Raw genomic sequence first — 21,097 nt, forward strand, 5'->3', positions numbered from 1 at the left:
AGACAAGCCCGTTTTTGTGTGTACCGTCTGTGACTGCAACCATATGGCTGGTAAAGCCTTAAATATTTATCATCTGGTCCTTTACACAAAGTTTGCTGACCCCTGTCCTAAGGCAATGGTCCATGACCAAGACTGTTCATCAAAAATCACTTGGGAACCTTCTTCAAAAGATAACTGTCTCTAATTCCCTGTCCCCCATTTCAGATTTCATGATTGGTTAGGTACCACTGCTTGGTCAGTGGCACTACTAGTCCCCGAGCATCTTCTACTTCTTGGTATGCAGTAAACAATGGCAGCATTCTACACAATGTGGATGCTCCATTTTGTCCTTACTGAATGCTAAATGAGCCACACACTGCTTTAAATAGCACTGGCATTAAATACTTACTTAATACTTTTGACCACTTCCTCCTCCTGGAAACTCTTCCCCCTGTGACTTCTACAGCATCACTTGCCCAGTGGAACACATTTCAGAAGTTCATTTCCTACGAAGCCTTCTGACATCCCTGGTAAAATTAATTATGGTCCTCTTTCCCAGCTCTCCTGTGGCTTTCTTTTAGATACTTCTAAGGCTAAATTATATTTATTTACAGTTTCACTCAAAGTGTCCAACATCGTGCTTGGTACGGAGTAGGCACTCAATTAAGTACCTGATAAATGGCCAGACAGATGACTTCTAGGCTCTAGATGGAGGCCTTGACAAATATAATACCTAAGGAAACAACAAAAACACCACCATAGTGGGTGAGAGTGAAGGCTGTTTGAGGCATGTACAGCTAGCTCTCCACCATCCAGAACAAACAACCAATCTGATTTTTCCCTCTAGATTTCTCCTTCCTTTTCAAACCACTAGAGCTGCAAACAACACTAAAACACTGATTAGCCAAAACAGGAATGTTATACTGCACCATTACTTTCCTGGTCAATTTACACCTAGCCCATTATTAATGCTTCACATTATTATCCCACTTAAGTTCTTCTCTCCTTCAAATTCAACCAACAATTAATGAGTGCCCACTTATTTATTAGAACACTGTTGAGCATAAATGAGACATCAAGAACTGTGCTGTTTTCCATGCATTATCCCCACTTACTCCTATGCTAGGCAAAGAGAAGATAGTCTCTACTCCCCCAGAGTTCACAATACAGTAGGGAAGAAAGACTTGCACACATATGACAAATACAATGCCTAGTGTGTTCAATGCTGTGACAGAGGTGTAGGCTGAGTAGAACTCAAAAACAGACAAAAGTGAGAGGCAGCTAGGAGATGAAAAACATAAGCACATACACTGCAGTGGGGACAAGTGGAGGATGATTGGGAAGTTGAGAGGAGAGGAAATGAGATAAGGAACGGAAAGGGTGAGTTAAGATATGATTTCTGGGGCCGGCCCGGTGGCTCAGGCGGTTAGAGCTCCATGCTCCTAACTCCGAAGGCTGCCGGTTCGATTCCCACATGGGCCAGTGGGCTCTCAACACACACACACACACACACACACACAAGGCAAAAACAAATGTAAAAATATATATATAAAAAAAAAACAAAACAACCCTTTCTTAAAAAAAAAAAAGATATGATTTCTGATGGACAGGCTGATTCCTGGATATTATTTTGTATGCAGTAAGGCATCAGTAAAGGTTCTGAGTCAGGGAGCGACAGTAGGTTTTAAAAGTAGAGATCAAATAATTACCAGCAGTAACAGAAATAGAATCAAGTGACTGTTGTGGAAGAAGGAAGAGTCGAAGGTAAAGGATTCAGACAGAGAATCAGTTTTCAGGGTAGGGAGATAATGAACATTGGCTTAGACAGGTCAAGTTTAAGATGCCTGCAGTACATCTGTGTATACCAAATATGCTGCTATCATTAGATTTCATTCTCCAATGACTACTGTGTATCACTTACCTCATGAAAAATCATGCACAGATTGCCCTTCCCCACCCCCTCCTATCCAAGTTGAAATACCTGTTTGATGTTTAAAGATCCTGCAATCATCCCACCTCACTCAATTCTAATCCATTACTGCCAGCTCAATGACCCATTCTAGGATAGCTAACCTGTTTCCTGGACTCATCCCTTTTTTTTAAACCTTACCACCTCTAGGAACTGCCTAAATAGTCAAGACTCCTCTCGCACAGAATAAAAAGGTGTATACTATAAATGATCATATATGCAGACTCATGGCATGCCCAATACTTAGTCCATAAACTCGCAAAATCAGACACCCTTTTTCTCTGGGGTGCCAAGCACTCCTTTGGTACTAAATAACAAAGTAAGGACCACGTAGAATTGGTCTTTTTATTTTCAGAGGCTACAAAAATATCTTGAGGACAACAGAGAATCAGAACACACACACACACACACACACACACAAATTTTTGTCCTAAATACCAGCAAGATACTATTAACAGAATATATTAATAGGAGTCTGATTGTGTCCTAAATTCAGTACTATGTCCATCGTTATTAGAAAACTACTAAGTTCTAATCATTACATTTTTTTAAATGTGATTTTTGGTTGGGTAGCTTAAAAGGCAGTCTAGTATAACCCAGTGATTAAGAGTTCTGACTTTGGAGTTAACTGGCTCTGTACTGAAATTCCAGCTCTGCCACTTACTAGCTATATGACCACGGTCAGGTTACTTCTCTGATCCTCCGTTTCCTCATCTGTAAAGTGAAAATGAACGCCTTCCTAACTCACAGTATGATTGTGAGGATTAAATAGATCATGTATTTAAAGTACACGACCCAGTCTCTAGCACATACAGAGGGTGCCAAAAAAATGTATACACATTTTAAGAAAGGAAAAAACTGTATTAATTGTAATACTCAAAATATACTGATAACAGAAGATGAATACAAGTCATGTTTGACTTCTGCAATGACAAGAGGTGCTCAAAGTGGTTACCATCAGTGTCCAGACACTTCTGATTACGGCAAACTACTGCTTGAGCATAGGTAACAGCTCTTAAAATGTGTGTACATTTTTTGGTACCCCCAGTATTAACTGTTCAATAAATGTTAGCTATCTCTACTACTGAAAAAAGCAAGGAAAATGTTCAGCAGATTTCTTAAGACACGTGAGTAAAATTTAGTTTGAAAAAGGGAAAGTTTAGGAGTGACCTGAGGACAGTCATAAAATATATAAAGAATTTTTCATTTTTAATAAGAAAAAAATACGAGTATTTACTTGAATGGAAAGAGACAGACCTAGAATAAATGGCTTTAAATTAAGCAAGATACTTGAGTTATAAAGAAGGATGAATTTCTCTACTCTGAAAAGCGTTATATAAAACTGGTCCTGTTTCAGGTTGCTTGGGTAGAATCACAATTTCGTGATATATTTAAGAACAGGGCAGGCAAAAATCTTATGTTGGATGGCTTGTAGGTAGTCTTGCCTAGGGGTAAGGAAGGTGAACTAAATGGTTTTCTGAACTCCTTCTGTTCTTAAGAGTGTGATGTATCTGAAACAGGTGCCAATGAGAACAGTAACCATCCGATGTAGATATTCTTAGTGATCTCACCAACTTCATCCAGAAAGTGTATGTTCTTCAAATATACCTCTCTCAAGTGCCTCCTTAAACAAAATGAAAACAATGATAACTCATAATTTTACTTGGAAATTTGCGTTTCTTGACTAGATGGCTGGAGAACAAAAGTAGGTGGTACAGATGTGGTGTCTCCATATGGCTTCAACAGAAACTGGAAACCATTCTGGGAAAATATATATTTTTGCAGTCTTAACTGCAAAAACAGAGCCTCAAATTATAAAAACCTTAGTACTCAGGCAAATTTTGCCTGGTCCACCTTTGCGCTATATACTTAAAGGTGATGTAAAAGAGATGAATATATTCATGAGGAATGGCTTTCCTCCCCTGATCCTTACGATTGACATGAAAACCCTAGAAAATTGCCTTTGTCAGCAAGAGCACAGAAACCACACACCTGTACCTTCTGCTCTACTGCAACCTCCCATCATCTCAAGACTCATCCATCTGGCCACCTACACTCTTCTTTCAAGCCCAGTCTATTCTCTCTATATTTTCCTTTGGGGCGAGTGAGCACCTCTGGAGCCAACACCAGGTACAGACCGGAACCTGTCTTGAAAGCACCCCGGGATCAGCATTGCTGTTTTCAATTATTTTCAATGGGTATTCATGACCTACTTTTCACCTAAGAATTTCGATAAACAGGAGCCAGGGCAAACAGGCTCACAGGATAAAATGCTTTAAAAAGTCAATTAGAGAAGGTGATTATCTAGTTTATATGTAGTTTACTTACATAAAGCTCTTCACTTTTTTTCTCCTTACCTATTTGATTTATGGCCCTTTTATTACTTAGACAACTATACATAGGGAAAAGGAAAGAAGAAAGTGAAAATCTGGAATTTTGGTTACTTGATGTAAAAATGATGTAACAGAAGGAGCAAAACTAACAGCTGAAAGGAGACTTAAAAATTATTTCAAAGTTAAACACATAAATGCGACTCTAGTCCTATCCCCAATGTAGGTTATTTAAATTCTGGCATTTTGGGAAAAGAAGCAAAATTATATATCCATGCTCAACAGTTCTCTCCTTCTGCCACTATTCTTCACTGCCAGATGCCCACAGCTTCAAAATGGCTTCAAAACACCTTTCCTAAGGTAACTTTAAATCTTTTATAGCACTGTTTAGTCATGCAACGTCACTGTTTAGTAAGCAATGATACAGCATTACCTGTTTACCACTGGCAAAAAGGCAAATAAGTTAATGACTTGTCTAAAGTTACACAATGTGCCAGTGGCAGAGTCATTAAAAAAACAGGCCTCATGACTTCCCAGTCCAGCATGCTTTTCATTAGCCTGAAAATATTAGCAGGATCTTATTATTACTTACAAATAGTAACTACAATGGTGGCTACCATTTATCAAGTCCTAACCACATGCCAGACACCATGCTCAGTCCTGTATAGACTCTTAATTCTCACAATATTCTCATGAAGCAAGTACTGTCATTATCTCTTTTTGGCAGGTGAAGAAAACACAGCACAGAGAAGTAAATAACTTGTCCAGGGTCACTCAGCTAGGAAGTGACAAAGCTGGAATTCAAATCCAAGTCTGTTACTAGAGTTTATGATCTTCACCTCCAATATTGTTCCACTCCCTAGATCAAGGAACAAGTGGTTTTGTATAACTCACTACACTTGAGGGGGGAAATCAACTCTCTACACTATATACCATTAAAAATTAATTAAAACATTGTATAATAGTGAAATCTGCACAAAGATCTTAATTTTTCTTCACAAACAGTCCAAATAAATTAAATCTCCATTGAATTTAACCATACTGCCAGATGCATGCTGCTGCTTCATGTAAAACTAGGCATTGCATTTGTTAATAACATTGTAACATTAGGGACCGAAACCGCTCCTGTTCTGACTAGAGCAGCCATGCCAAGTGATAAAAATGCTAACAAGTCAGGATGTAGAAGCATTTTCCAGGCATAGTCATGGTGCCAAGGACTAAATAATGGGGTAATAAGGCTTACAGTACAACTACTTTCAAGTATTCTTCCTTTGTATCTGAATTTGTTTTTAAGGACGAGGAAATAAAAACATGCTGTTCTGGTTCTCAAAAATCAGCAAGCCTCAGTAACATGAAGAAATCTAAAGCCACATTTAAATAAATAAAAATCACGCTTAAAAAAATAGAGCATTTTATTCTATTGCTATCTACAATTTTTAGGGTGGGGAAGATAAACACTTTCACAGTTAAAGTCTCATTACAATAAAAAAGGTCTGACCTCTGAATTCCCATATGTGCCAATACTGATTCTAGGGTTTGAGACTATCTTAAAGCAAATCTCAAATATCATCTTGAACTTCATATCGGTTTTTGTTTTTCTAGAAGACTCACTATTTTTAAAACAGATTATTCCTGGTCATCAAATTGATAGCACCCTCTTCCCATCAGATTCTTTGTGAAATATGAGATTACTCAGTGCCTAAGCACGTAGATCTATGTTCTGCCAAACCCATCTTTAAAATAATGAAACACTTCATAGTGAAGCTACTAGAGGAACATTTACAGATGTAATTTCAATAAGGAGCTCAGAGGAGAAAAATAACCAAATGAAAAGGAACTGTTTTAATATAAACCATAATGTATCATAAATAGCAACTGAAATGACATTACTTTTCCAAAAGAGCAAAAAATCTTGCCAATTGGTTACTGGTACTAAAGACAGCTATAGGAACATTACTCTAGCACAGCTTCAGAAAAACTGTAAAACTCACCAAAAGTCATCTAAAGCCAAAAATGCTATGTTGTATAGCTGAACCACAGTAAAACACTTTGTTCAGCAACTGCTAATGTTTTCCTGTTGAAAGGGCACTTTCAATTTGCAATGACAATTACTTCATGATGGAAGATGGAAACACATCAGAATTGAATTATGAAAATATACTTAAATGAAGACTTTAACACACAATACATTCAAAATGCTTGTTTTCTAAGTCAACACAGATACCAAGATTTTAATTCTTTTTGAAAAGAAAAAAATTTGAATATATTGATTCACTCCTTTTTTGCATTTGCTACTTTTTTATTTTTATTAAATTTATTGGGGTGACACTGGTTAATAACATTATATAGTTTCAAGTGATTCACTCCTTTTTTTGTTGATTGTTAAGCAAACCTGGCCTTGGAATTTGCTGGTTTTGGGGGAAATAAGACTGCAATTTAAAATTATACTCAGTTAATAATGTAATACACTCTTAAAAAAAAAGGCAATTTCTTCCTTCACGAGCTTAAAATAAGTTTTATTCTCAAGAGGCAGAAATACCAACTTACCAGCTTTGTGCCTCTTTTAATTTCCTTTTGGACATCTTCAATAGAAAATCCACCAAGACTTTCGTTATCAGAGTGGGATGATACCAAAGCAGATGAAAAGAGCTATAAATTACATTTAAAAAATTAGTTTCATATACAAAGAAATTACAGTGAAACAGTGAATAAAATGTTCTACTTAAAAGGAAAAAAATGGCACTGCATTAGTGAAAAACCATTTCTTAAAATTTTAACTGAGTTAACTTTTAGTATTCAGGACTACTCATTGTTAAGATTTCCAAGGTTTCAGGTCTCTCGGTGGCTGTCAGTATACTTACCATGCACTTATGGTGTGCTGCCACCTTCTGGTTTTCAGATATTAGTAACTGTCCACATTCCTTGTCTCTATTTGACTTACAAAAGCCACATTTGCGCTGTCTTGTAGGCCCTTTTTTCTGTTCAACTGAGCTCGACATGATTTTTAAATTGCCTTTAGAATGCCACTTTAAGCCTCAAGAAACGCTATAGAGAATAAGAAGGGTAACAAAATGGTTAATTTCATTTAAAATCAGTTTACACATAGTCATGTAAGTTGTTTAATATCTGACTTAATGACATATGCATTTAAAATGGCTTTTTAGTATAGACAAATTAATTTTAAAACCTAAGGTGCCGCCATAATTAAAAAATATGTATTTATGCGTAATATAACTTAATGAAAAAAGATAACTGAAATAATTGAGAAAAATCAAACTGCTGCCAAATTAGGGAATATGTGAAATAATTAGAATTCATCCTGCATGGATAAGTAAAAACGTACAATGTGTGATATTAAAATTATCATCTGCTAACATAACTATTGCAAAATATTTTTCATGTATAGCTAGGTGCCCCTCCAAGAAAACAAAGAATTATCTAAGAGAAGAGCAAAAACTACTAAGAGAACTACACAATATTTAAAAAGAACAGAATTCTACAATTGCACAATTCCTTAAAGTTCACATATTGATAAACCAAACAAGAGAAATGAATTTACTTAACCATGACTTTGGAACACATTTTTAAACTTGAATTATTTTCAAGTTAAAAAAAAAAATCACGTATATATCTGTAATAAATTAATTTTTGCTATTGTATTCCATTTTCAAGTAAAGAAAAAATTAAGCTTACAACAATCTGTTCAAAAACGCAGAGTTTAGAAACCAATTATTTATAAAAACAACTGTATTATCTGACTCTGAGATTTACACCATAAGTCTGCTTATTAAACTTACAAACTGACAGTGGTGTTCTAAATACAGTAACTTTCATACTCAAATTAGTAAGACTGTCTAAAGGAAGGAAAATTGTTCTGAATGAGACTTAAATTCAGTCAAACTATAATTATAGGTAGGATAGTCAAACAAAAAAGGGAAGAAAAGCTCTAACATGGGAGGTTTCAGATTTAGATCATCAATCTAAACATGGATTCTTCAGAAGTATCTAAACATGTGTAAAATCGGTTATTTGATTTGTGTAGTTTTTCCAAATCAACTAAGAAGTTCAGGACCCAGGTTGCCACAACACACATCACAATGAATAAAATCTCAAATTTCTGTCTTAAAATTTATAAATTCTTTCCATTTTTCTATATATTTGAACGTTTTCATGATACTATGTTGAAAATTGGACTTACTAACACTACTACTGTAGCTTTCCAAGATACACTTGTTCACCAACAAGAAACAGTAGCAACTGGATGCCAGCAAGGTGGTAGCTACAAACAATTCAGTACTTTAGAACATAAAAATGTAGATACTTAATCAAAATTTAACGTGAAGCAACAAAGAAACAGGTCTTCTCAATTTATATTTAGGTTTTTCTTTTGAACAAAACTTCAAAGGCCCTGACAGTCTCTGCGTTGATGGGTTTAACAAACTCTTAAAGCTATCTACAATTTTAAATATCCCAGTCTTCCAAACAGCATCGAATACTTTACAATAGTACTGTATTCATAGCTATAAACTGGCTATAAACCGTGAAACTGATTGAAAACAGGCAGCAAATACTTTCAGGATTAAAGGGAAAACAGGACTAACAGAGAAACAAAAGAAACAAAAGGGGAAGTGTGTTTGCATTTGCTCAGGCAAATATGTGTTCAGTTGCTTTATCAAGAATATAGCTGCCAAAATCTTTAGAATTAATTATGCAAAACACCAAAATTCATAAATAGCACCAAAATTTGCTATTTCAGTTCTAAATTAGCTTTCTTTACTACCATGGAATAGCAGGCACTATGAAACCACTGTAATGTATTCAGCATTTCTCTCCGTCATCCTTGGCCAGTTGAAAGGATGACACATTATGAATCTAATCTGTACAGACATTTTTAGTGTGTAATTTCTATACAATGCTAGCTAGCATAGGGTATAAAACAGGCTTAAGATTAAAAAAAAAATCCTAGAGTAGAAAATCACTTTTTATTCTTGAAATTAATTCTGAAAATGGTGCTCCCAAATTTTATCCATATTGAATTCTGCCTCTTTCAATTTATAAACAGGTAAATTTCTCATCCTAATTTTGTGAAACTGCTTTTCCAGTTATTAAAGACCCCAAAATCCAAAAGAGAAAAAAGGTACACTTTATTTTGCATTCAAAAATATTTCAGTGTATTTTTTTTCTGTCATCAGGTTAAATATAATTTGTAAAGTGAACAGAAACACACAAAGTGCACCAAAGCAATTAAAAACTTTCCCCACTGTGCAATGACTAAATGGATTTTTCCACTAAAATTCAAATAATGCATGTGCGCATATCTTGGTAATTTTTTTACAGCCTCCTTGTAAAACATCAAGTGGAGAACATCATGGAAACAATGAGTCCTAGCAAAAATGTCTTTATCATAAAAATACAGATTTTTATCTCATGCTGTCACATTTGTGGTCTCTAGTTAAGGAGAATATGGGTATTTCAAGGACCAGCATTAAGGGATTCTTACTGGTCCACGCAGCTGTATGGCGTTTTAATTTTAATCTAAAAGGTTTTTCAGGGCATGCAGAGATCAAAGTTTGATGCATTGACCCAACAATGAAACCTTTTCCTTAAAAAAGACATAATAACATTATAGATAATGTTATAAAGCAGAAATAAAGAGGCAAAGATAACAGCGTGAAAAACATAACTTAAATGTCTGAAAAAATATAAAAGCCCGATTAGTTAAGCTGAAGCAATCAATGCGTCTCTGATTTTCCAAGACGCTGTGAAGCACCAAAGAAGAAATAACCTGAAACATCAAGGAGAGCGAGTTAAAGAGCCAAGTCGAGAGCTCATTCAATGTCTGGTATCTGAAAGACCATTTTCACAGAAAAATAAAACCAAACAAAAACTGCAGTTCTGGAAGATCAAACAATTCCACACGCAAGCAAGTTGAAATATACAGATCAAAATATATAAACGTGATCCCCAAAGAAGCAGTATTTATGTCAGGAAAGTTACAGTGGAGACAAATAAACGAATAAGAGATGAACCGGAAGGGCACCTGAATTTGGTTGCACGATATTACATGCTTCGCACTGCTTTTTGCGGTTATTCAAACGGAAACTGAAGGAATTTTCCAGTTGTCTCAAACCCAAGGGTAGAGAAAGAATTTGATCTGTATGAATAAGACCTGATATTAAGTCGTAAGGCGATGAAAAGAAAAGCCTTTTGAATTACCAAAGGATTTTTCAACTTCCACGCAGAATACTGAAACGAACAAATTTTAGAAGAACGCCGTGCTGTTCGCCCATATAATAAAGGATGGTACACATAACGTACCGGATCCTCTCCGTTATTTATTCTATACACACTAGACTCCAAGATCTCCCTCCAATCTAGCGCTAGATAAACTCGCAAAACTATCTTCCTCTAAAACACTTTAGCAGGTTCCTTTTGGTCGTCAAGTCAGGATCCCCTAATTGTCCTTTTCCAATCCTCCCGAATCCAGTTAAATATCATCCTACCACTTTTTTTAACCCTCCTCCCCTAGGAGTTTACCCTCCAAGTCTTCGTTTCATATCTCAGTTTCACCCCTAATTCCCCCCACCCCGGAGTTTTTCCTCTTTCCGTAAGGCTAACCCTCTTGCCATCCTAACAATTCTTCCTCTTACTCTTCCCAAACTGGGAGTCTCCCTCCTTCCCAAATATGTCCTAAGCAATGGCAAAGACCAAAATTTCCCAGTATTTTTTCCTCCCTAAATGTTGCGCCCCCTCCCCCGAAGTCTAGGCTTCAGCCTCACCTCTCCCTTAGCTCCTGCAAAGCACTTTTCTCAGCTGCCTCTTCGCGAAGCGCCTTCAATGAGTGGCGCTTCTGGGGTCCCTGACAATAAAGCGAGACCACCAAGAGTCCCCCTTAACAACGGGCAGGGGCGGCGGCCTGGCCACCGCCATCCTCCTTGTCTTCTCCCGCTGGGCAGAGAATGGGGGGCCCCAGGGTACCGCGGGAACTCACCGGCGAAGCCCAGAGGCGAACGGCAGGGGAGAAGCGCCAATGAGGGGAAAGAGAAAGAAGTCGGTCTCGGTTCTCCGGCAGCGCCTGAGAGCGGGGCTCTGTCGCCGGAGGTTGTTTCCTTTCATTCGAGGAGACGGGCTCGCGGAGCGCCCTTACGTCGCCCCCCTCGCACGCAACGACTCACAGAGCGTTAATACGTCCCGAGCACTCCGCGGGCGCTGATTGGCTGCAGAGACCGGGCAGCTGAAGCCGCAGAGCCACAGCGCATGTGCAGAGGCCACCCCCTGTACGGATCGGGGCAACAGGCCCCGCCTCCTGCTCGCGCGCGTACCTTCTATTCTCCCGTCTGCCGCTCAGCCAAGTGTTTGGGGGCAGGATCCGACGAGATAGAGAAAGAGATTCAAAGATATTGCTGTGGGTTGGGCGGAGAATAAGCAGGGTTGGGACTAGAAACCGTTGGATAGGGGCTCTGAGTTACCAGTTTTCAACAGTGATTCATATTGGTAGGCCTTATTCCTTGCACTTGTTCACCCAGGCCTTTTCACATCCATTATTTCATTGTACTCTCGTGGCATCCCTTTGAGGTCCTCCGTTCTCTCATTTTGCTGCCAGGAAAGACCGAGAATCTCGTAGTGGAGTCAGTCTGCCCGGATTTCAATCCTTGGGTGAATCATTTCAATCTCCGTACTTTAATGTTTTTTGTCTTAAAATGGGAATAAAAATAGTATCTAACGGGTTTGTTGTGAGGAAGAAATGAGATAATGCTTACAAGTAAAGCGTCCCTGGCGTATAACAGGCCGTCTATAAATGCTGAGATCATAATTGTAAAAGTGATTTTCTTTATAACTCACACAGGCAAACCAAGACACCTAAACGGGCACTTTCCTCTTTTGATGTACAGAGCCAGAATGCTTGGGTTTGAATCCAAGCTCCCCCACTTCTAGCTCTATGACCTTGATCACGGTGCATTACCTCTCTGTCCCTCAGTTTCAACGCGTCCAAAATGGAGATCACAATGGTATCCATCTCCTAGGGTTGTTAAAAGAAATGAGTTAATATATGTAAATTACATAGAATAATACTTGGGCATATAATATGCCCAAGGGTGCAAGCCAGTGATTTAAAAAAAAAAAGAAAAAGAAAAAAAGCCCTAGCAAACCAACGAAAATTTAAAGATGCCCTTCAAGTAGCTATTTTTCCAGTAAAGGGGTAAGGGAGAGGGCGGTGGATTTCCATTGTTTTGATCCAATGCTGTTTCATTCTTTGTATTTTTCCCTGCAATGTCAACCTTAAATTGTAGTCCTCAAGAAAACAGTAAACTATGTTGATGTGACATCGTACCCTATACAAACAGGTACCTACCTAATAAAGGTGAACAAAGGAGTCATTTAACTGCAGGGGACCTTTAGCCCTTTCACCCAGGCCCTGCAACATGAAAGGAGATGGCTGGAGATTTACATAAGATCCAGAATGTGTATTCCAAACATTTACAGTGTATTTGAAAACAGGTCCCCCGGCATCAGCACCAGCTTCACATGCTTTCTGATGTCAGGATGAAACTGATGACTGTGTAAGCGACAAAATGTAGTCCCTATGCACAATGTCATCTTTTTAGATTTCCCCCACATCCCCACATTTTGCTGTCTTTTATTCATTCTCTCATCCATGCACTCAACAAAATTTGGTTCAATACACATCTGTGAAACTACTAAGTTCCAAACACAAGAGAGACATAGATCAACTCAATTCCTGACCTTGTACTCATGATCTAAAAAGGGAGACAGATAAGCAAACAAATACAGTATGATGTGATAAATATTAGAGGCTATATTAGAGGTGTGTGCCTGGTACAGACATCCTCTGCCTATTACATACAAAGCGCTATGCTAAGGTACAACACGGCAATGAATAAGAGACAGCCTTTGCCCTCACCTCTTTACGTTCTAACAAGGAAAAGTCAAGTAGCTGCAATAGGAGATGGGCTGTGGCAAGTTCCCTAAAAGGTGGTAAAGAAGTGCCGGGAGTTCAGGAGAGGAAGACAACAGTGACTCCAGATAGTTTCAGGCCCCATGTGGTAGCCAGTTTCAATTAGCACGACTGATAGATGTAGCCTGTTATTTCAAGGGCCACAGAAAGGAGTCAGATTGTGATAACACGCACTTAGTGCCTGAGGATATAGGATAGCATCTCTTAATCTCTTATTGATCCACCAGTACACTCCCACCAACACTGTTCCAGTCTTTCTTCAAGCTCTAGATCCCGCTTTTTGTACTTCATTCTCATTTTGATTAACTTCCTGACTTACTTAGAGTAGGGACATCTGAACTCAGCTATATTTTGTACACCTATCCTCTTTTGCTTCCTTTAAGGCTTGGAGAAAGAGCTGTCCTTCCTGCTTTTTAAAGCTGAATCTGTGGTCTTAGTCACATCTCCTCTGTGCTCTGGAACAACCGATTTTCTACTTATTCCCTGCACCAGCAGCATCAATTGCCTGGCTCTCATTTGCCTTGAAACACATAGGATTCCTCTACCTCCTGTCCAGACTGTGTTCTTTGCTTCCAGTTGCTCTCCAATCAGTCATTGAGCAGGCATTTGCAGATATTTTCTGCATGCCAGGTATTACACTAGACATTGGTGATTTAAAAAGCAATAAGACACAGCTCCTGTCTTCAAGGAATTTTCAGGCTGAGGAAGAAACACAGGTATTTCTAATGAGGAAGAAAAACATAATTTCAGTACAATAGGTAAAATGCTATAATAGAATTACATACCACAAAGACTGATGAACTCTGTCCAGTGGAAGAGGAACTACATTCCTAGGGAGGAAATGTTTTGAGTTGGGTCTCGCAGGACAGGTCCAGGCCCAGAAAACTCTGGATTCCATCTTCACGACTTTCTTCAATCTTCATTCTTGACACCTCTGTTACACTGAACACTTTTTGGCCATTTATTTGTTCTTAAACTCTCACCTTCCTCAATTCATAACAAAGACTCTGACTCTGGCTCTCTGGTTGTTATTGCAATCTCTTTTGTAGGTTTTTCTTCTCACTTTATAATGCAGACTTTGCTTAGACAGAGTCTTAAACTCTCTGCTGGTCTATTGTTATTCCACCTCAGCAGTTCTTAAACTATTGAAGTGGAAATCACCTGGGGAGCTTGTTAAACATGCAGATTTTTTTTGGCACTACCCCCTGAGGTTTCTGAAGGTCTGGGTGCAGGAATCTGCCTTTTTAAACTGCCAAGCTTATTCTGAGGCAGACTGTTGAGGACCACACGTTAAGAAACTGACCTCCGTTCTTTTTTTTTTTTTTTTTTTGTAGAATTGATACAATCTTTTGACTTCATTGTAACCTGTAAACAATCGCTTAGCAACTGGATCTGCCTGTCCTTGAGCTCAAATCACTAAGACCAGTAAGTAAGCAAATTCATCCTCTCCAGCAACTAAAAAGTAATTGCTTTTCCCATCCCATCTTTATGTTTCGTGTAAGATGCTGCTAGCATTTCTGCTCCTACCTAAACCAAAGGCTATATCCACCTACAAGCCTATGACCTCCCTTCTGGTGGTAATCAACACCATTGGATCAGTCATTCTTTCAACAAGTACATGTTGATCATCAACAGTGTGTTGGATGAAAATGGTCAGTTTTGGTGTAGCAGCGGAGACAGGCCTTAATCAAGTAATCATATAAATGAATGTAAAATTACAACTGTGACTAGTGCAAAAACAAGTACTGTAAATGACACTCACATGGAACCGAACTATTTGCATTTTGTATATTAGGTACATTTTATATTTCTTATTCTTTATTTTTAAAGTAGATGGATTAAGCATTTTAAATGTCTCTGTGAGAAGCATTTATCTCAGTCTGTTGAGCTCTTACTTCCAGTTATATCCTCTTTTTGACTCAAATGTTTACCAAAAAAAAATGTTTCTGTGAAAAAAATAAAATGCTATTTATTTGTGTGAGATGCTGCATGGGGCTTGACTCGCTGGCCTGCCACTACCTAGCAGAGTGACCATTTAAGTTCTCTGAGCCTTAGCTTACACGAGCCAAATGAGATTAATATTACTTGCAAATTTGTTGTGGAGAATAAGGACAGATAACGATGTATGTAAATGTTCTTGCCCCAACAAATATGAAGGACAATTATTATATTTTTTATGTGTCCCTTAACAGCCATATCATCTGATTGATCTACCTGCTAATGTTGGCTCCCAGCATTTGGCCCCTATGCGCTTCTATTTAGTTTTTATGGTTGTTGTTTATTTTTTAACTTCCACTTAGTGTATTGGTGAAGTTTTACAACATCCTTAACTCTGTTCAGCCTGTGGAGCTACTCACGTACCTAACTAAGAAGCTGGGAGCTTTTGGTGGACTTTGTTGTTGATGTTGCTCCCTTGTTTAGCAATTTGGCAGTGGGTATTGTACAGAAACTGCCCAGGAAACTTGCAACTGTGGCGGCGGGAAATGCTTTAGAGACACATGGACATCTCTAAAATGTTGTTTGTTGAATATTGAATAAGCATAGAAACTGAACTCAGTATCGATGGCAACATTTGAGAAGTTATTAAACTTTATAGTGCCGATGCTAGCAAAATAGTAAGAGTTAACTGACTTTGGACAATCAATGTACCAGGCACCATGCTAAGTACATTCTGTGCATTATCTTATTCAACCCTTACAACAGCCCTGAGAAGCAGGGGATATTATTAGTCCCGTTTTTTACAGAGGAAGAGACTGTTGAGCAATTAAGTAACTTGCCCAAGGTCACACAGCTAGGAAGAGGAAGAACCATGTGTCAAGCCTATATTTGTTTTGACTCCATTAGCCAAGCTCTTTATCACATTTATTTGTTTATGTGTTTATTATCTGTCTCTATCAGAGCAGGGGCTTTGCTTTGTCATGTTCACTGCCCTATACCCAGCCCAGAGAACTCTGTGCCTGGCACTCAATAAATATTTAAAGGCTATGGAGAATGAGGAATGGAAATGAGAGTAGAAAATTGAGAACAGGGAAGAGAATGTAATGAAGAGTAGGGAGAAGTGGAATTGTAGTGGAATGAAATCATCTCAGGAATTTGTTAATAATACAGCAGCCGAACAGTGATTCTGGCATACATGTGAAATGGGGCCCAGCAACTATATTTTTAATAAGCTCCCCAGGTAAGACTGTGATATGTACAAGAAGTTGGGAACAACTGACCTGCAGCCATCAATCTGAAAACAAGAAAATTAAAAAAAAAAATCTTATCACTTGGGTTATTTCATCAGTTACATATGAGTGCTCGAGAAACGTCATTGTGATCAATATCATTCTTAGACATATATTTTAGCGAGGATACTTGCTTGTAACTGGTTTTGCCATTGGGTCCTGAGTCACCTCGAGCATCTTTGTTCCTTTTGGCTGTTGGTTAAATAATATGATCAGACAGATCTGCACTAATTTCAAATATAATAAGTCTAAAAACTAAAGGAATTATATATGAGTAAGATTTGTGGGGCACTAATATTCACAATGAAATATACTCTATACTGGAAGGCACAAACCAAATAGCCTAGACACAAATCCTCATTTCAGGTTAACTTCTCAGTGCCTGAATTTCCTTATCTGTAAACGAGGATGATGGAAGTAACTTTCTGAAGGATTTGTTGTTGTTGTTGTTGTTTTTCCCCCCTTTCTTGTTGCCCTAGATTCTAAGTTTCTCAAGGGCAGAAGAGACTGTATTTTTTTCTTTTTTATTATTTATTAAAGTATAGTTAACATACAATATTGTATTAGTTTCAGGTGTATAACTTGTGATTTGACATTTGTATCTCAATGATTTTTTTCTTTTTTTAGGATTACGTGACATAATCCATATAAAGCACTTAGCATTCTTCCTGGCCCACGGAGCTTGATAAATATTATCTACAAGAGCAGTAATATGTAGCAGTTTTTATCTAATTCCACTGAAAAGTAGGTATTAATTGCCTCCAGTTTTTCTGATAAGTGAAATAGACAAACAAAAGACTTTTGTTTCTTTATTCATGGTGTACTTGCTTCCTAAAACTCCTTTTCCAACTCTTGTTTTGGACTAGCTAGGACCTAGTGGCCTTCAAGATTCAGTTCAGGTGTCAGCCCTTAGCTTCCTAGCTTTACTTATCCTCTGATTGGGGGAAGCTCCCCTCTACTTTCATACACCCTGGCCAAACCTCTATCTCATCATTTACTACCATTATGTTGAAATTATATGTACTTCTGTCTCTCTCAATAGTCAGTGAGCTTTCGGGGAGAAGACACCATGTCTTATTTTTTGTATACCCTCAGCACGTAGCACAGTGCCTGACCAATGAAGATTTGCTGGACTTACTCAAAGGAACATGTCAAAGAGCTAATGGTTACTACTGTTTGAAGACGTTTTCCTCTCTAAGATTGCTGTCTTATATTCCGGGCCTTGGCTCCTGTACCTCTATTGCACTTAGGGTCACACATGCAATTTAGCACTTAATTATATACTGTATACTGTACATTATTCTCTAATTGCTTCATATGTTAATCTACCACTTATTTCCTCTTCCCTTGGGCACTAAGGGAAGAAATGATTATAAATTGAAAGTGGATGATCCAGCTGTAAGCCACACCCAGTTGTCAGTCAACTCTGCTTATTAAATGCTGAGGGCACTGCGAGGCCTACTATTAATCTCCAGGGGGAAATGTGGATGAAAAAGTAGCATGATTTACCACAAGTGCCTAGAACAGTACCTTCACAGAGTAGACACTCAGTTAATATTTGCTGAATAAATGATTTAGTAAAAAAGAGCAGTGTACTTGGAGGATCGGGGAATTTCCAGTCAAGATGGTGGAGTAGGTGAACACTGTGCTTGCATCCTCTCATGAATCACATAAAAATTACAACTAAACTACAGAACAACCATCATTGAGAATTGCCTTAAATCTGGCTGACCAGAAGTCCTATAACTAAGGACATACAAAAGAAACCACCTCAAGACTGGTAGGAGGGGTGGAGACGCAGAACAGTCTGTCCCATACCCATGGGAGGCAGGTAAAAATCAGGAGAGGTATTTTGGCTGCAAAGGCCCCCTGTAGGAGTGAGGGGTCCCAACCCCACACCATGCTTCCCAGTCCAGGGTTCCAGTGACTGGGAGAGAAGTCCCCACAACTTCTGGCTGTAAAAAAACAGCAGACATTGTGACTGAGTGAGAAGGACAGCTGCACTCCCAGGCACTCCTGTTAAAGGGTCTGCACATGGACTTACTCATTGACAAACTCACATGCTCTGAGCTCCAGCACAGGGGCAGCAGATTGAAAGGTGCCATTCACATACTGGGAGGAACTGAATTGTCTGGCTGTGGGGCAAGGGCTGGAGGAGCAGCTTTCTCCCAGACAGAAATGCTGGCAGGATCCATTGTTTCTTTGTTGAGCCCTCCCTGCTCCCAGCATGCATACACAGGCAGGCTGCCATACCTTAGTCTCCATCAACTTGGCCAACACCTTTGGCCCTGACCTGGTGATTCCCCGAAACCCTGCTCCACCCAACATGCCAGCTCACCCAAGCCACTTCCAGTGGCTTTTCCATGCAAACAGTCTGTCTTGGCTCATGTTTCAGACTTTGCTAAAATCTCTCAAAGGTTCACAACCTCCAAACAAGCAGCATCTGGCCTCAGCATGCCCCATACCTCTTGCTAAGCAGTCCCAAGCCTGGCACTACTGGCAGTCAGCCTCAGTTCACAGCTTAGTCTCTCCTAGGCACCTGTAAGGCCCATGTGGGTAGTAGCCATCTTTGGCTGCTTTGACGCTCATTCCAGGTGATCTGTGGCAGGGCATAGGCTGCAGGTGAACTTGGACTGTGGCAGGGCCCCTCCCAGGAGGCCATGGGGTAGCACATCGGTGGCCAGCTTCAGACAGAGCTTCTTCTGACTGAACTGGAACACCACCCAGCTGCCTCCACAGACAACATAAGCAAAGGGCAGACTGGGCAGACACCAGGGCCCTTCTGAAGCAAATCCTGCTCCATAGAATCACCCCATGCATAACAGCTCCTTCACTGTAGTCACGGCCAGTCCTCACAACCAATCCCTCCCATTGATATACAAACAGCAACCAAGTCTCAACTGCAACAGAAGGACACACACAACTCACACAAGGTACACACCTGGAGCACCCAGCTCAGGCAATCGGGAGACTGCTCCACTGGGTCCCACAGGACAACTACTATATAAGGCAACTCTACTAAGACCAGAAGACATAGCACCTCTTCCTAATACATGGAAACAAATACAGAGAGACAGTCAAAATGGGGAGACAAAGAAACATGTCCCAAAAGAAAGAACAGAACAAAGCTAGAGAAAAGGAACTAAACAAAATGGGACATGCAATATACCATATGCAGAGTTTAAAACACTGGTTACTAGGATGCACAATGATCTCAGTGAGAACTTCAACAAAGAGATAAGAAGCATAAATAAGTAGATAGAAAACACAAGAAAGAATCAGTTAGAAATGAAGAATACAATAATTGAAATAAAGAGGGAATCAACAGTAGATTAGATAAAGCAGAGGTTCAAATCAGCAATTTGGAAGATAAGGTATCAGAAAATACACTGTCAGAACAGCAAAAAGGAAAAAAAAATCTTTAAAAAAATGAGGATAGTTTAAGGGGCCTCTGGAACAACATCAAGCATACCAACATTTGCATCATAGGGGTACCAGAAGGAGAAGAGAGAGAGCAAGGGATTGAAAACCTATTTGAAGGAATAATGATGGAAAACTTCTCTAACCTGGCAAAAGAAATAGACATATAAAACCAGAAAGCACAGAAAATCCCCCAAAAGATGAACCCAAAGAGGCCAACACCAAGACACACCATAATTAAAACGACAAAGCTGAAAAAAAGAGATTATCTTAAAAACAGCAAGAGAAAAGCAGTTAATTACCTACAAGAGAGCTCCCATAATACTGTCAGCTGGTTTCTCAGCAGAAACTTTGCAGGCCAAAAGGGATTGGCAGGAAATAGTCAAAGTGATGAAAAGAAAGGACCTACAACCAAGATTACTCTACCCAGCAAAGCTATCATTTAGACTCAAAGGCTTCCCAGACAAAAAAAGCTAAAGGATTTCATCGCCACCAAACCACTATAACAGCAAATGTCGAAGGGACATTTTAAAGAAGAACAAGGGAAAAAAAGATAAAAAATATGAATAATAAAATGGCAATAACTATATAGCTATCAACAGTTACTTTCAATGTAAATGGATTAAATGCTCCAATCAAAATACATAGGGTGGCTGAATGGATAAGAAAACAAGATCCTTACATATGCTGCCTAGAAGAGACTCACTTCAGGTCAAAAGACACACACAGACTGAAAGTAAAACAATGGAAAAAGATATTTCATAAAAATAGAAACAAACAAACAAAAAGCTGTGCTAGCAATACTTATACCAGACAAAATAGACTTTAAAATACAGGCTATCACAAGAGACAAAGAAGAAACCAGTAATTCCATTTCTGGGTATATATCCAAAGAAACCCAAAACAATATTTTGAAACAATACAGTGAACATCCATATGTTCACTGCAGCATTATTTAAAATTGCCAAGATATGGAGGCAACCTGGGTGTCCACCAACGGATGACTGGAAAAAGAAGAGGTGGTACACCTATACAATGTGGACATGTTTACATTGTATAATGTCTTTTATGCAGTCTGACATTCTCTGCCCTTGAATGACTTAATCCATTCACTTTTAATTTTTATTACTGATATAGTAGGATGTACATTGTTATTTCCTTGTTTGTTTTCTATATAATCTCATGTCTTTTATAG

The 21,097-nt window shown here is 38.7% G+C and overlaps 1 protein-coding gene across 6 annotated transcripts in view; it reads right to left on the bottom strand.

The window, feature by feature from the left end:
• Window positions 1-21,097, bottom strand: part of PHF6 (PHD finger protein 6) — a 131,887-nt gene that overhangs the window by 32,980 nt on the left and 77,810 nt on the right. For 2 of the 6 annotated variants that reach the window (XM_081042423.1, XM_081042420.1), the window contains exons 1-3: window positions 11,270-11,451; window positions 7,140-7,323; window positions 6,826-6,927 (exon numbers count right to left, since the gene is read on the bottom strand). In XM_081042423.1, the coding sequence (XP_080898549.1) occupies window positions 6,826-6,927; window positions 7,140-7,277 (240 nt within the window). In that variant the 5' untranslated portion in view covers window positions 7,278-7,323; window positions 11,270-11,451. Of the gene's footprint in view, window positions 1-6,825; window positions 6,928-7,139; window positions 7,324-11,057; window positions 11,171-11,269; window positions 11,452-12,241; window positions 12,299-21,097 lie in introns of those variants that run through there. The other 4 variants (XM_081042425.1, XM_081042424.1, XM_081042421.1 and 1 more) reach the window with 3 other exon arrangements.

Source organism: Rhinolophus hipposideros (assembly GCF_964194185.1).
Source record: "Rhinolophus hipposideros genome assembly, chromosome: X".
In the NCBI taxonomy this organism is placed as follows: Eukaryota; Metazoa; Chordata; class Mammalia; order Chiroptera; family Rhinolophidae; genus Rhinolophus; species Rhinolophus hipposideros.